The 17,417-nt window shown below is 44.3% G+C and overlaps 1 protein-coding gene across 2 annotated transcripts; it reads left to right on the top strand.

Moving 5' to 3' along the window:
- The first annotated feature begins 562 nt into the window (after window positions 1-562).
- LOC124192445 (protein Wnt-10a-like) lies at window positions 563-16,486 on the top strand. Of its 2 annotated transcripts, XM_046585723.1 has the most exons (6): window positions 563-717; window positions 910-993; window positions 1,202-1,369; window positions 10,681-11,084; window positions 14,541-14,830; window positions 15,675-16,486. In XM_046585723.1, the coding sequence occupies exons 4-6, from the start codon at window positions 10,739-10,741 to the stop codon at window positions 16,143-16,145; spliced, it is 1,107 nt and encodes a 368-aa protein (XP_046441679.1). In that variant the 5' UTR covers window positions 563-717; window positions 910-993; window positions 1,202-1,369; window positions 10,681-10,738; the 3' UTR covers window positions 16,146-16,486. The 2 variants fall into 2 exon arrangements, with proteins under 2 accessions (XP_046441679.1, XP_046441678.1); XM_046585722.1 differs by lacking the exons at window positions 563-717; window positions 910-993; window positions 1,202-1,369 and adding an exon at window positions 8,581-9,583.
- The last annotated feature ends 931 nt before the right edge of the window (window positions 16,487-17,417 follow it).

Below are 17,417 nucleotides of genomic sequence, written 5' to 3'. Positions count from 1 at the left end.
TCGTCGTAGATTTCTTTCTCTAATTTTGACTTCCTTCTCTTGAACTCATTCTCGCTTCGAAGCCTATGATTTGGGGTCACACGAAACCACGAAAACCTGGCTGCTCCGTGCTACACTACACAAGCTTATTATTCCTTCTTGGCTTCCAAGAGGGTTCTGGTAGGGCGGGTTTTCGGTCTATTTGCAGGTTTCGCGCAAATTTATACTTGGATCTTGTCCGTCCAGGTAGTCATGATGAAACTTGTTGAGACAAACGATTTGATATGCAAATAATCCCGATCTGTCCAGCGGATCTTGAGTGCTGGCGATCAAACCGCTTTTATCGTTTTTTTTTTTTTTTTTTTTTTTTTTGTGGTTTGGTTTTTAGGGAAGGGGTTGTTTATTGTTTTTCTTTGATTTTGGCGGGTAATGGGAGGCGGGTTAGTGCGGATTTTTAATATCGATATCTTAGGCGGTTAATTAGAATATTGGTGTCGTCTGCTCACACTTTGTTTCACAGTTTCGAAAAAGCAAAAAGAGACGAGAAAAAGAGAAAGAGAGAGGTTTCAGATATTTTTTATTATAGGAAACTGAACGGAACTTCACTGGTCTGGAAACGAGTTTAGTGGCTGCAAGAGAAATAGCAAAACAAAATAAAATTTGATCGTCGTGTGAACTTTGGTGTCATGACTCCCCAATCTCCATGGCCCATGCTCTCCACTCCATGCTGTTTCTCAGGTAAATAAAATTAAGAATGGAATGATTTTGGGAGGAGAAGAGTTAAACCTGTTCCAAAATTGTGAATTGTTGTGTGACTACATTGTGGTGCTGACTACAGTGAAGTATCTGTATTTACCATGTATGCTTGTTGTCGAAGCATTGGCAGAATTTGTTTGCTCTATCTAAACTTTACCTTTGTGCAAATTTCAGGCCTGAGCCAGTCAACGTAGCCAAAACATGTGCAAGTTTTGATACTGACATGTCATCACCAACAATCTCAGCATCATCGATTGGGTAATAATTTTTGTTATTTTTATCAATCTGTGACCTGCTGTATATAATTAAATGGTGCCTGTAACTTGCATTCAGGGTACTACACATAAACCTTAAGTAATCCTGTTTATGAACAATAAGGGTTACCCGCTGTCTTCTTTCTAACTTTTCCTTAGTTGTAGTCTCTGCAAAATTTATTTCGTAACTCATTGTTTTTCATTTTCTTTAGATAAACAGCTCATAGACTAATTGGGAAAACTCTGTCCTCGTGTACACCCATGTGAAGGTGAAGGTATATTCTCGACGACCCCCTTTTTCTATCCTGCCTGGTGTCAACTTTACTGACTGAGGATGGAGCACTTGTGTATGCCTGGCTGTGGATTTCCCGGGCTTAAAGGTAGGACAATTGTCTATCTATTCTTCCTTTTTTTAAACTATTTGGTGACTTTGGTTACAAAACTTACGAAGTACGATTATTCCTGATTTGATTTTCTCTTGCCGTTTCTGTTATCACAATCAGGGTTAATCAAATAACTAATTTGTAGAGCGACTACATATCAGGCTTGTTTTATACCTCACAACTTTGTCTGCGGGCAAACAATCAAATTGAAAAAATTGTTTACTTTGAAACACTTCAAACAATATGCAAAGTCTATAAAATTGTATGGAGAGACCTGAGTGACCTGCCGCCACACCGGCACCTCCTCGTTATATATTATATCGCTCCTGCCAAACCGCTGGAACAACTGGACAGCCTTAGAGTGTCCTATCTTGTTTTTAACTTTCACGAGCTTCCAGCTGATTCTCTTCTAATTTAAAGCCAAAAAAAAAAAAGAAAAAAAAAACGAGAGTAGAGAGATTTCAAAGTGAATCGTCATCATCATCAAAAATAAGGAGAAATTGTTTCATCTTCCAGAAAGATCTTCACGTTCAGGTGTCAAAAGCTCTTCTTTCTTTAAAGAAAAAAAATTCTTTTGGGTTCAAATCCCACCCAAAAATATCACGACCGCCCCTGCGTTATTGTTCCATTACTACTTCACTGCTACTTAGGGTTTATATTCACGTGGATAGGAATTCTACGTCGTCTGTCTCATCATCATCATTTGCGTTCTTCTTACACGCTAATCACAATGATTAGCGTCGGTTCCGCCGTGCGGTTGATGGTACAACTCGCCGACCGTCCGCAGAACAACCGCGGGATCGTTTTCCTTTCGGCATCCATTTCCGGCTGCGACCTTTTCTTTTCTTATTCTGAATTCGTTCAGTAAATGTTTTTTTTGTTCTTTTCCCGGCGTGTACCTTCCATTAATCGCTTCACATCGTGTCGAGTCACTTGTGTCACACGGCTCGTGATGATGACGTGATTGTTACAAGTCGTTACCCGGGCGTGTGTGTAAGTAGGGTATAAACATTGTCATACTGCGTGTAGTGACTCGAGCTAAGCGCCTTTTAATTGAAGAACATTGACGTCAGATTCGTGGTAATTCTCTAGAATTATTTTTAAAAAATGATGTTGTCATTTTCTTTTTTTCTATCATAAATTCCTCAAATGTCAACAGATTGGTTATGAGAACTGCTCGATGGTTGCATGTCCGTGGTAGATTTCTTTAGAATTCGAAGCCGATTTGTTCCTCTTCTCTGATATCTCTCTCTCTCTCTTATCCATTTTTATGACGATGTATCCATAACTACACGGTCCCTCTCTGCTGTGTCTATCCATAAAACAAAAAAAAAAGTAAAAATAATAATAATACCTCGACGAGATGAGAGGAACGAAAGAAACTCCGAGAGCCAAGTGTGATATTCCTTTCACAAATAATTTGATATCGCATACAATAGAGAATTCTCGTACAGAACGCGGCGGAATAAAATAAAACTCAAAAACAAAAAAAAGAAAAGGGAAATTAGATAGAGCCAAGAAGGAGGGAACGGAATAAGAGATAGAGAAAGGATAGGTTGGTGGGCTACAGTATAAATAATATGACCTACAGCACAGTATATCTATATTATGTCTATTATCATGAGTATATAAGAAGCACTTAAATGTGTTAACCTAATGCTCCGCTATTATACGGGCGCGTTGTTTTTTTTTTGTTTTCCTCCTCCGCGCCGGATAGTCGTCAAGGGATGGAGAGGTTGAAGAAGAATGGATTGCGCAGCGGGACTCTTTACTACACGTGAAGAAGGTGTCAAGAAGAAGGCGCACCAGAAGTATATACTCCATCGGATCGAGCTCTATATTTCGACGGATAGAATAAGGAAGAAAGAAAGAAAGAGATCTGTTTAATGTCAGGATAGGTCTATACATAATACCAGCGCTAATGCCGCCCGCGTCCCATTCTTGTGCGGTCGCGCAAGAGACAGCAGCAGAGCAGCTCTAGAGCCGAGCGGCATCAGCAGGCATTCGGTTGTTTCTTCTTTCCCCTCTTTTGTTTTGTCTTGTGTTGGTTTCTTAATGACCGCGCTGGAGCTCTCCAATTTCTTCCTTATTTAAAAAAAACATTTTTCGGTGCTGCTGGCGGGTTGTATGCTGCGCTTAACAAGTTTTTTTTTTCTTCTTCTTCTTCTTCTTCCTTCCTTTCTTGTTGTTTTTCTTTTTACGACTTTTAGCTCTTCATTAGCGCACATAGAACATGACTTGATACTCTCGAGGCGGAGATATGGCGCGCTATGCTGCTGCTGGCCCATCCGCCGGTGTGTAAGCCACCGGCCGTGATTCTTTGTGTGTATACTTAATTCCTCCTTTTATTTTCCGAGGAGGAAGGTAAAAATGAGAAATGCCTTAGTATATTGCCGCTATTAAAATCGACTAAATTGTAAATAATTGGATGGATATAGCACTAGTGGCAGATTTCGGAGAAGTAGGATGGATGGAATCAACACGTATGGGTTGCCCACTCCCGTTGGCCGCGTCCGACCCCGAAAATAAAACAACACGGAGGAATGATGATGCGCAACAAGGCCGCTGGTGCTGTTTCTTTTTCGACTACCAGGGTGGTCTTTTCTTCCCTTCTTGTACATGTGCTGCCTAGACGCGCAACTCTCACGGACACACTCAAGACCCGCACCAATAAGCCCTTTACCCACCAGCCCTTTTCATTACATATTTCTTTTCATTTGATACTACACGATCGTATCAAAAGAGCTGCAAGTGTAAAAAAACGATTCCCGGATTTATATCTTCATCATCGGATCTTTCTCTCACTCGTACATTTTCACCCAAAAGGCTTTGACAGAGGCCAAGAGAATGCCAATAGCCTCCAGCGTCCCTTTTCAAAAAACGCAGGTTGTGCTCTTTTCAGACCGTTTTCTTCTTCTTCTTCTTCTTCCTGCTCAGCTCCTGGTAGGGACCCCAAAAAGAAAAAAAGGACAAGATATTGTATGCCTTACACTTTTTCTTTCGGCTACATTCGTTCCCATTTTTCTCTCATTCCCTCTAAAAAAAACCTCTTGAAGAGATTACATGTTATGGAAAAGTTTGACTGCACATTCACGAACGCCCAAGTGGGAGGGGATTGACTTGTGTTTTGGAGGTGGTTACACGTCGGATTGTAGCATGCAAGGACGATGGGCGCGTATAAGAATATTATCCGAGGCAACTCAGCAGGAAACTTCAACGACAATGTGACATGCCAAACAGCTGTGCTGCACGAATTCTCCGCCGGAATGAATAAAGCTCAGCACTGCGCCCAGCCCCGACTTACTATACGGCATACTATTACGGCCCTGTGTGGCCCCATCTCGACGACTTCCTCCGCCTACACATAACATCAAAAGTATATTATCCATCCTCTCTCTCTAGCCGAGTCTCATCTCTTTTCCCCTCTTATCTATTTACGTGTTTTGCCCCGTTTTCTCTTGATCCCCTCGATCGCGCTTAGTCACATCTTTTGGATATTTTATTCCTTCCTCTCTCTCTCTCTAGTCTCTTTATACATGTCTAGCCCGAGTGTGTGTCGCGGTGTGCATTAGAAAACTATTTATAGGACGCACACACGACTTGATGCCGAGGACACATGGCCATTTGATATTTTTATATGCAAGTATAGACTGCGTGAAAGCCATGTCGGCGCTTGTTCAGTCTCTTCTTCACGCGCAACATGTTTTCCTTTTTTCTTTTCCTTTTCTTTCGTTTCTTTTTTCGGCCGGGTTATGTACAAACGACGTTCATATTTCACATGTGTTTCTATCCCTCCCCTAAGGGAAGTCGATTGAATTCGTTCCGCGTTCTGTCCGGCCGGCGCGTTTTGCCTCCCTTGTCCATTTCGTCAGAATCGAGAAAGACGCGTCACAAGAAGAAAAAAGCTCAAAATAATATAATAACAACATCATAAGTCATGACGAAAGATATTTCTTTTTTCCCGAGAAAGAAGAAGGTTTCCTCCTTTTTCGGAGGACGCGCTCTCCGTTGTATGATTTGTCGTCTTTGGCGCGAATAGTTTGGACTCTCTCTATACATAGCCTCTATTGGGGTGTGTGTGTTTGATTACGCTTGTTGATTGCAATCACGAAGGCGACGCAGGAGAGGAGCATTGGTCATTAGAATACCGGAGGATGTATTTAAAAAGAAAAAAACGAGCTGTCCTATTGGTCAACCGAAATTTTACGAGCCGTAAATCATCAGCCGTCACGGTCTGACACTGCGTAACATTGTCCGCGCGTCAATATAACATCCCGAGAGACTCTCCTTTTTTGAAAATATTTCCCCCTTCTTTTTTTTTATTATTATTTTCGGTTGTTGTTGTGGTTGTTGCCTAATGTATTAATGTAATGAGTCGTTGGGAGAGGGGCCATCATTCACTGTTAAAGAAGAAGCCCCATTTGAATAATGAGCGCCGGAGAAAACGACCACCTCGACACAGATATTACCGACGTTGCTGCTGCTGCTGCCGGTCGGCCGCAACAGCATCAAGTCCAATTTAAAAGAAATGGATGGATTCACTAGAAGATTGCTGTTGGTGTTGTTTCTTCCCTATATAGTGTGTAGAGAGGCCAGTGCGCTGCTGCAGGTTAACAAGCAAATGGCGTGCTGCTATCATCTGATTTTTTTCTTTTTTCCTTGTTTGATGTGTGTGTGTGTGCTGGTGTGCGGCCGTTTGTTGTGGCGGGGGGAAACGAGTGTGGGCGGCCTTGCCTCTTACGGCCGTCTCCTCACCATCTCATCCGACCGAGGGTCCGAAAAGAGGAGGAGGAACACCAATGGTGGCCACGTCGAGGGAGGTTTGAGGTGGGTAGGGATTTATGGGCGACGGCCGCCATAGCTGATTCGTTACGCGATGCCTGAACACGCCGCTCGCGCGGACTCGCGACTGGACCTCGCGAGCGGCCCAAAGGGGGGAGACGCCCACCGACAGACTTGCCCCTTTCTCCCATCTTCCCTCCTCTTCCGCCGCCTCCTTCTTCTTCGTTCTTCCAGGCGCCTTTTGGAGCTGCGTGGACTGTGTTGGTGGCTCTATTATGCGTATATCTGGGGCTCAAGTTTCAACCCGCTCGATTCGACACAATAAGGCGCAAAGGGTCCGGCCATCCATCTTCTTTCCCTTTTTTTTTCTACCCCCATAACGTTCTTCACAATCCACTGGAGATGCCCACGGATCACATTCTTCTCTCCTTATGACCGTCTGTCCGCGTCGTCCTTTGTTAAATTGTTTAAAAAGCGGATGTAATGTCTGGGCCCCGGTATGTTTATTCTCTTTTGGATAGATAATAGGCACGACTCGCATTCGTGGCTAGATAGAGACATCTATAAGGTATTGCTATAAGTGAGTGTGTGTCTGTGTATAGCATCATATAAATAATGCGTACACAGACACACAGAGAGAGAGAGAGAGAGAGATACACAATATGGCGTAACTAAATGTGAGGTTGTAACAAGAGAAGCGGGCCGAAGCGAGCCATGTCGGATCAAATTTCTATTTCCCCCTCTCATGGGCCATTTCCAGCCGGGAGAATTGCTCGGAAACTATTCGAATTATTTTCCTGATTCCAAATATTGATAAATACCCGGATTGTATGTATACCACTGTTGCCTATACTCTAGGGGAAAAATGCTGCATGTCACAGTTCGTCTAGTATATCGATGTATTTAGATACAAACAAGAAAAAAAAAAGCAACGGTTTCTACTCAGAAAGTTCTGTTAACATTTTGTTGACTAACTTTCGCTCGATAATAATTCGTACAGGTATACTATACGGTTTCATTCTTTCAACTTTCTACGATAGGCGTCCCTTATTCACAAAAATAGTTGACTTTCTGTCGACTGTGACATTCTTTGTATTACATTTGAGAATAGGTGACCAATGGGGGAGAACAGAAAACGACATCATGTTCGAATCCAAACAACCAAGTCAAATATTTTGTCGAAGTGTAGGCTCCTTATTCTTGCAGACTGGAACGCTGAAGGTCTGAGCGCATTACGCAGCCCACAACGCGGACGGGACAGGGTCAAAAAGAAACTCCAACCCGCAATTTATGTTTCGTTTTTACCTACACGATAAATATTACTCCAGCAATGTCCACAGCGCAATGTAGAAAGTATATAGAGAGCAATAGTACAGAGAAAAAAAAAGAACTAAAAATAATAAAAGACCACAGTCCAAAGGGTTACACTGAAAAATGACCCGCGTCTCAATCCTTCAGTTCGGAATTTTGGGTTTTCTATGGCGGAGTAGTAGTAGTAGTACAAGATTTCTATTATTTTTAGAATTTTTTTGAATTTTTTTTTTGAATTCCCGTTTGCTTGATTTGATCTACTGGCAGTTGTTCCCTCGTACGTATATCTACATAGTATACGCGGTCGTGTGAATATCATTGTTGGATCCAGCTCATTATATCTACATGCCACATCGCTGGACTAACAAAAGGAAAGAAGCGACCAACAATAATTTGGAGCTGTTGTTTTTTTTTATGTACCACATTTCTTCCCCTCATTTGTTATTCCTCGTACAAAGAGTCTTGTCTCGAGTTAAGGTGAAAGAACTGGCGACAGGTGAAATAAATCAGGGTGAAGAAGAGAGAGAGAAAGAAGAAAAAACGAGAAATAAGAGAGTCTTCGACTTGCCGAGACGGCCATGAACGTGACGGCTACAACTGGGGAAAAAAAAAGTGAAGCCCTGATGCCAGGAGCCAAAGAAAAGGGAAAAGCCAGTCAGAAAAAAAGGTAAAAGGTGGCGAGTTAATAATGTCTGAGGTGTCGAAATGAGCCGGACCCTTTGGCCGCCTCGGTCTATAGGTATATATACATGAGCTGCTTTTTTTCCACACTAAACCTTCTAGCTGCCGTCACTGCGTCCTTCTTTCGCTTGTTGAATGAGAGCTGTAGGCCCCCCCACTAACTTCCCTTCACAAATGGGATAAGCCCACCCTGACAATAGATTTCTCTCTTTCTTCATTGTGTGTGTCAAAATGTCGATTGTTTGACTAGATCTGTTGAGCCGCGCGGCTCTTATAAAGACGCATGGCAGTGACCACACCGATGATATGAGACTCTCTCTCTTATTTCTTTCCACCCAATTTTCCACTTTCCGCGACGGACGATCCATCGTCTCTCTTTTGATTTTTGAATTTTGAATTTTTGGTTTCTTTCTTTCTTGGTGGAACGTGAAGGATGGGAGGTTACACTCGACCTGCACGCACGCTGTGATCGTGCAGACATTTGTCGGTCGACTGGATCGACTCCGGACAGAGGGGCGAGAGAGAGAGAGAGAAAAGGCGGAGCTTGTGAATAGTTCCAGGATTTTTGGGGTTTTCGCCTTTTTCTTCTCCTCCTGGACTTGTGTGTATCTCTCTCTGGCTGCTCAATGCCCTGTGAGGGCTATGGCCAGCAGAAGGATAAGGGAAGGTGGGGAGAAGGTTGAACCCGCTGTTCCGACTGGCGGCGGCAGCGGCGGCGGTGGTGATGCTGTTGCTGGTGGGTCTCGCAAGCTGCGCGCTCCGTTAGATTGAATATCTCACACAGTTATGACATTTGCCACGACGGCTTTGCATCTCTCTCGCTCTCGCTCTTCCACCCCTTTTTTTTTTCTTGATTCATCCTCCTCTCTCCCTCTACAACGCTCACTCACTCACTCACTCGGCGCGCTCTCGCTCTCTGCTGCTGCTGCTGCTGATGATTCACGCCGGGTGGTTTCAACCAGAACGGACGCCAACGCCGTCCGTCGTGCACTGATCCATCGGTTCGCTCTGTTCGCTCCATCAGTCAGCATCCGGCACTCTGGCCAACCATATCTGGCCTATTTTTCATCGCTGACCCCCCCACTTGTCGTGTTTGATTTGGTTTTTATTTTTAGTCCCGTGCGCGCGGGGTTATTTATTTGATTGTTTTTCAAATGTCCCGCTTTTTTTAATAACTGAGTGACGTGTGAAGAAACTGACGGGCCGAGTGTGATTGCTTGGTCGTGCGTGTTTTTAGTGACCGCTGTGCCGCCGCAAAGTGACTCCCGAAGTGTTCAAGTTGGACGCGATTCGTCTCATTTTCCATCCGTACGCGTTCCATGCACCAATCATCCACCTGTCGCCCATTGAATAGCACGTCATGGTCACCAGGAATCTCCTAAGATTCGCCGTTTTGTCTATCCTGACTCTGATCGTCGTCTCTTTCGTCGCAGACAGGTATTTCTTTCAGTAAATGAGAAAACCGTACACACTGTGACCAAGGTCGAATAAAATTATATCCCTTTGATTGCGCAATCGATGACGTCTATACACCTCGTGTGGCGTCCATCGTTTTTGCGCTTGTATAGAATTTGCAAGAGTAAATGAAGAGATGAGTTTAAGTTTGAAATGGAACACCTCTAGCCGAGAGTCTTTGATGGCGGTTATAACGAACGCCATCAACTAACGAATAAAACGCGCATCGTTTAATTAGACGTTCCCATTTCCTCATCAAACGAGATGCACGTCGGCGAACTTGTCGGCTCGTCTTATTGCCTGGTGCTGCATCTAATAACGATCTCCGAAAGTTGTGCCCGTTAAAAAAAAAGAAAAGAAAAAAATAAGTTAAAGGGCGAGTTAGCCCGTGACGACCGGGGGGCAGGACCACCCTCCTCTCCACATCTCTCTTGCCCTGTGCTCTTGTTCGTTGTTCGTTCTTATTTGCCTCCCTCTGTTTATAGACGCCTACGCTCGTTAGCATTTGAAGCCGATGGTATACATAACACACAGATTGTGATGTGTCTATTGCGCTTTGATCTCAACGTGAGGGGGGGGGCTCTTATTAGATACGAAGGGTGAAGTCCGATGAAATGAATACAAGCGCAAAGAGCCGGAAAATAATAAAATAAAAGTCTCTTGTCTTTATCTTTTCCATTATTTTCTCCGACTTGTTGTAACTTTAGCCCTCCTCCTCCTCATCCCCACCCTGTAAAGTGGTCGTTATCGCTGTCAAAACTTTAGAAACCAACTCAGGCCGGGCCCCGCAAAGAAGAAGAAGAACTTTGAAAAGAGCTGCGGCTGGATGCAATTACATAAAAGAGAGATCCATCGAGCTGAAAAACTCCACTTGGTTATCCGACACACGTAGTATATACTACTACTTGACTTATCGGGTTACGGCGTTTAAATTCTAATAACGAGCCACCGTCGTCGCTCACCGTTTGACGAATGTTGATCATGTTGTGCGCGTTTTACGACTTGTATTTTATGGGTTTTCCTTTTTTTCTTGTTTTCTTTTCTTTTCTCCTGAACTTGACGTGAACGAAATATTACAGTCATGCAGGTGGTGGCGCGGATAACCGAAGGCCGAGCGGTGGGAAGACGCCGCTGACGATGCGCCGTTCTGATTTGTTGCTGAGCAGTAATTCGCTGATGAATATCCGCCGGAAGCCGGATGAGAAGAGACGCCAGAAAGAGGACAAATATTTCTTCAATTCGGTGATGGAGCGACAGCGCCGCAAACCTCGGCCGACCAGCGCCATTTGCAAGAATTTCCCGGGCCTCAGCAAAAAGCAGTTGGAGCTCTGCTTTCGCTACCCTGACGTCATGTCGGCCGCCATCGGAGGTCTGCAGTTGGCCGTCAACGAATGCCAGTTCCAGTTCCAGAAGCACCGCTGGAACTGCTCGGCCCTGGAGAGGAAGAACCGCAATCCTCACAGCAGCAATTTCCTGCAAAAAGGTAAACGAAATGCAATGAATTTTAGACAGATCGCATTCCTTCCACTTTCTTGTTCTCATTTTTTCTTTTTTTATTTTTACTCTATATATAAGAGCCCCATTTCATATTACCGGTTACACGATATGCACTCCATATGTATACGAGCCGGAAAAGGTGATAGCCATCAGTGATGCATAATCTGATTCCCGCCCCATTCTTTCCATTACCGATAACTCTTGCTGGCAATATCGATGGACGATTTGGGGTCTTTTTCGTTAAGTATTAAACAATGCGTCGAACCCCCCCCCCCCCCCCCCCCAAGCAGCAGCAGCTTTTTGCGATGAAAGAAAGAACAAGACGTCAACCGAGTACTATATAGCGAAGTAAAAGAAAAAACAAGAAAGCAAAGAAAAGCGATGGCTATCAAATGGGAAACTAAAGAAAACCCTCTAGACAATCATCAGTGAGCGAGCAAGTTTTCAGGCCCCTTTTGTTAAAGGCGGGGGGCGATTCTTCGCATTACACACGGGGCACCACCGCACAGGAGAAAGAGAAAAGAAAAAAGAAGTGTAGTTTTCTTGGATGAATGGTGCGCTTTTTGGTTGGTTTTGACAAAAGGCCTGCGTTTTCTCTCTCTCCGACTTTTTGTGTGTGTGTACTAGAGCCCCCCCTCGGAACCATTGAAATAGTTGTGTGAGAACGTGACGCGATGCTCTAAGCAGCAGAAGCTTGTTGCATTTTATATGAATGTTGCCACTTTTCTCTCTCTCTCTCTCTCTCTCTCTCAGCCTGTCCATGTCGACTCGGGTTGTCATTTTCCATAAGAATGTCTCTTATTAAACCAGAATAGAAGCAGCAAGACCTTTTTTTTTGTAGAAACGCGCGTGTATCGCCATGGTGGAGCCCCTCTTTCATCCTCTTTCTAGCCCTACGTGTATTTAGACCTAAATGTCTCATGTAACGCCTAGTGTATACAACTCTACACCGTGTATACAACAGAGAGATTTCAGCTGGGCCCAAAAAGGTCCCGGCCGTGTCGAATCGATTGACTCACGTCGCTAGAGCTCTAACACACAATCAGAGATTCGTCAGCAAACGGTTCCACTTTCAGCCGGCGATGTATGGATATGTGTGAGGGGGTACGTCTACTCGGAAATCAAATAGAGAGAGAGTGACATCTGCGTAAAGCTCAGAAGCTTCGTTTCTACTTGGTCATGTCTCAATTCTCTTTTTCTTTTCTTGCTATACCATGTTATACCTGCTTTACTCGCCGACCGGCCACCGGAAAGATGTTGAAAAATGTATAATTTTATTTCAAAAATGAAAGAAACATTCCTTCATCATCTCTCATTTTGATACCATCAGCATCTCATCTGGCGGACACGCTGTCGGCGACGGGGCACAGTAGACGGACTCGATCTCCTATATAGTTGTACACGTTAGCGCGGCGGTCGTGTTTTCATAATGAAAGCCTATATAATACGATAGCCGTGATGAGTGCAATCAGCGCATCTTTTAGAGCTAGGGAAAATATGCAGATCGGGGCAGATCATTCTCGATGAACTGGTAGCAAGCGCTTTGGGTTCGCCAAGTCCATTAATTATATTGCTATCTTATTCTGTGTGCAGTGTATAAGAATGTCCTCTTATTTTTTCTTTTCTTTTTTATGACGTGATATTCCGGCAGAATTTGACTAGCGGGGTCCACCTGGAACCCACACACACATACAGAGGGAGGGGAGAGGGAGAGAATAGAATAGAGAATATATAGGAACAAAGCCAAAACCAAATCAAGAATAACATGAAAGTCCGTTCTCTTTTTGAAAAAAAAAAAAAAGATGTTATTTCTTTTGTGGGCACGTCGTGGCAGATACGGATGCATGTTCGGTTGGGTGGTCCGACCATTCAAACTGGCTCTGATGATCTGGATAATACACTCAACAGAGGGTCAGAAATAGAAGAAGAAAAGAAGAGGATCAAAGAGAGAGAGGAATGAGTCTAAGAAAAAAGAACATCAGCAAAACACAAAAGCGGAAAATGGGGAAAGAAAAAGCTACACGGGGGCCGGTCGGTCGATTAAGATTCGAGTGAGAGAAAAGACGAGGCACAATCGATCAATAAGGCCATGATGAAGCCAAAAAATGTTGTCTTAAAAAGAAGAAGAAGAAGAAAAATTATTTCGGGAATAAGAACCGCGACCTGCTGCTGTTTTGGCCCTTTTCATCCTTGGGTAAGCTCGCGATTAGCATCATCATCATCCGCGTATACACATGAGAGGCCTTCATCTAGCTCTCATGACTATGGGGGAGGCAGGCCGCGTTCCACGGTGTTATGTATAAATTAGTTATTGCGTCTCACGTTATTTTGTGTAGGAAAAGAGAAAAAAAAAAATAGGCAAAAGATATTTTTTTCGTGGAATTTGGAAATCACGCTTGATAATATGTTGCGTCTCATTTCATCCTGCCTCTCTCTCCGACTTGGAATTTAAAACTCGGCTGGGTATAGTAGTCACGCTAATCATTGATAATTCAAAAATGGCCTCATCTTAAGAAACGGATACCAAATAAGCGACTTTACCCGTGTCTCAAAAGCGGCTTCCAGACGTTGGCGTGCTCGAAGCGACGACCTGAAATGTTTTTTTTTCGGTTTCCAAAATAAGCGCCAGCAGCCAGCCACGCACCCTGGTTGGTGAACTTAGCCAATTATTCAAGTCAAAAAGTGTATTAGCGCTCGGCTAAGAGACGGTTGCGGTATGGGGAGACGTTTGACGACGCAGAGGCTGCCAGATCTCCTTGGAGTTTACCTTGAAAAAGGTGATTGCGTCTTATTTTAGCTCTCGCCCTAGAGAATCAAGGTGAATAACACGGGATGAATGTGCTTTAACATGTAATCATGCAGCGCAACATTTCTCTCTATGGTCAGCAGCCTTTATCAAGACATCACCAACGTGCTGTATCCATTGATGATATTCAACGTGAACGTGTGTCTGTATTATACTCGTACACAACTTCTCTATAAGCGCATCTTGTGTGGTAAATGTCGAGTTATAAACGGACGACGGCGCAGTCTAAAAGATTCGTTAGATTCTCGTTGCTCCGTCGGCTGGAAATGTTGGGCATCTGGACAGTTCGAGAACATGTTTATTGACACTTATCCGAAACATTAGCCAAGTGGAAAGAAGAAGACGCGCATTACCTTTGACGCTCAGATTTTTTTTAACACCCAGCAAAGAGACGACTATATTCTCCTCTCACTCGAAATGTTATTCATTTTTTTTTGTGGGGTCTTGCACGACTCAATGGGTCATCAACGTACCGGGGATCAATCCAACAAACGATATAACTTGAATCTCACGCCAATATTTGAGACAGCTTATAACATTCTGCGCAAATGCTTGGACATGTTTCTGTACAAAATTAAATGAGCTATTGTTCAACAAATCTAATTTACTTTTGTTTGTTTTTTGTTTTTTCAATAGGCTATCGAGAAACAGCGTTCGCTTACGCCGTCTCATCTGCCGGGGTGGCGCATTCCGTGTCCAAGGCTTGCGGCCAAGGTAAATTGGAATCGTGCGGATGCGATCCCAAGAGCCAGCGCGGTAACGGCGGTTTCGGATCGTCGTCGACGCTGGCCGATTGGCGCTGGAGCGGCTGCTCGCACAATATGGATTTCGGCGTCAAGTTCTCGCGCTTCTTGCTCGATTCGCGCCAGCGCGGACAGGACATTCACTCGCGGATTCACTTGCACAACAGCCACGTCGGCCGAACCGTAAGTCACGCGCTTCCCTTTTCATGTGAATTTTTCACCTCTCTCGTAGCCCCGTAGAGACTTAAAGCCTATATATAGTATACCATATAGTGCCATGCACTATATTTCCCAGGCAAAAGGAAAGGGGGGAGTTCTCGGTCTAATGCCATTAAAGTCTCAAACATTCGAGTCAAGCCTGGAAACTGTCAAATCCAATTAGACGGCAAGGTTCTCCTGCTCCCTCCATACGTTCCGTTAGTCAGACACGAAGCCTTATTGAGACATAATCTGTACAAGTAATGTGCTGAACGAACTTTTTTTTTGAACGGAATAGAGTAGATTCGTACGAAATGCACAGACAAAACAGCAGTAGTTCAACATTCTGAAAATGTTTAGCGAAAAAAAAAAAAGAAATTGGGAAATTTGGGAGATTTTTTGGGAAGTCAAATAATTGCTAGCCGCTGATTCATTGCACGGCCATGACCGCCTCAACAGTGTCTCGGAAAGTCTCGACTGATGGCAAATTGAAGACGCAGTCGTAGCGAACCGACGGCGCATCCAACGCCTCATAAGTTGCCCCGTGATTACTATGCTTTGGCTGCTCTCTCTCTCTCTCTCTCTCTTGACTTAATTGAGCGTGAAATTGCTAAGTGGCCTTCTCCGAAGGAGAGGGAAAAATATAGGCACCAAAATATATCAGGGTGGAAGAGGAGGAGGAATAGAAAGAGGCGGATAGAAATGGGATGGAGCCAGCGCCAGAGAGACCGCCGTGAGAGCTATGAGATTCTCTCGCCGTTGACCTGCCCTTAATGGATCAATCTAAGCCACTCTATTCATCTGTGATGATGATTGTTGAACATCAAAGGTAGTTGGAGCCAATTCGGAGATCCGATGCAAATGCCACGGCATGTCCGGCAGTTGCGAGATGAAGACTTGCTGGAAGGCGGTCCCGGAATTCCGGCGCGTCGGCACCGTCCTCAAGGAGCGCTTCAACCAGGCCGTCTTGGTGGATCAATCTCAGCTGGGCAACGAGGCTGGCAGCAGCAGCAAAGGGCGGCAGTTCGCCCGGCGCATCCGAGACACCGACCTGCTCTTCTACGAACGGTCGCCCAATTTCTGCGAGGAGCGGCCGGACGTGGACTACCCAGGAATCACCGGGCGACGGTGCAACAAGACGGGCGACGAGCTGGACAACTGCCAGTCGCTGTGCTGTGGGCGCGGTTACAACGTCGTCCGCCAGAAGAGGACGGAGCGCTGCCACTGTCGCTTCCACTGGTGCTGCTCTGTCGTGTGCAACAACTGCACAGTCGAGCAATGGGTCACCGTATGCAAATAAAACGTCTACTACCCCTTTTGATCATCGTTGGTCGCTATCTCTTTGTAATGTTTGTTCGAAATGCCCAGTTCTGTTTCAACCCTCCCCAAATAAAAACTCTTGGATACGATCCCTATTCATCCCCGTCGTGACCCTCACCAGTTGACATTACATAATGATATATTATATATACTGTATGATGATATATAGACTACATTTTGCCGAATATACCCGGTGCTATATTTGCTTTTTTGTTTTCATTGTATTTCGTGTGATTGTTCTAACCACCAGTATAAACCTGACTGTCGATCTCTCTTTGTTGAGAAAACAATAATAACAAATACATACGTGTACAGATACTACTGAATTCATGTTAAACTCGTAGAGGGGGGGGGGACATGTATACTAATCACACTGAATTGAATAGAACGTACAGTATGCATGACAAAGTAAAAGTGCATTTGCTAATAATCCATTTGAGAGAATGGGGCAGGGTTAGATGAAGGAAAGGGGGGAGTTGAAAATCTTATTTTTAGAACGTGACATCAAAGGAGTAATCTCAGATCGACGGGTAAATTGGGCAGATGGCATCATGATACCGACTGCTGGCAGCAGATGATTGCTCTAAGTGACACACTCAACTACTATGGGACATATAGTAAAGCCCCGACTCTCACCCGCCCCCTCATCTCCCCTTTTCAGCATCCCGCTCATTTCCAAATAATAATAAAAAAAAGTCTGCTACACTCTGATGCTTTTTTTTTACTTTCAAGAGAGAAGTAGAAAGGTTTGGTCCAGGCAGATGGGGGAGGAAAGAGCGGACCAGCAAGCTGTAGTATATCTGGTTGGCCGCGGCCAGCGATAAAGATCACCAAAGCGCCGTATAATGATGATGATGATGCAACCGACAATGCCAGCCGGTGCCCAACTGATTTCTACCCTCTCTATACTATATCTGTACCATTTCTATAAATATACATGTGTGTGTGCATAGAAGAGAGAGAGAGATCGTGTGTATATCTATCTACTCAACAGAAGAGAGAGAAAACAGAAAGTACGTATAGTACGCATTAGATTGAAAAGAGAGTTGAAGGGGAGCGAGAGATCCGCCTCTTCACTTTTCCGAGCAGACGCGTGTGTTGAATACACTCACACAGACACATAGAACGTCAAGGAGAGCCGAAGAGGGAAAGAATAAAAATAAAATACTAGACAGAACATGTACAGATATATATGTTCAGTTGAAAGCTTCTCATTATGTGGAGCGCACCGATCTGATTGATAAACTATAAG

Source organism: Daphnia pulex, chromosome 4, assembly GCF_021134715.1.
Source record: "Daphnia pulex isolate KAP4 chromosome 4, ASM2113471v1".
NCBI classification, from domain to species: domain Eukaryota; kingdom Metazoa; phylum Arthropoda; class Branchiopoda; order Diplostraca; family Daphniidae; genus Daphnia; species Daphnia pulex.
The sequence above is the reverse complement of the archived record's forward strand: the minus strand, read 5'-3'. Positions and strand labels throughout refer to the sequence as shown.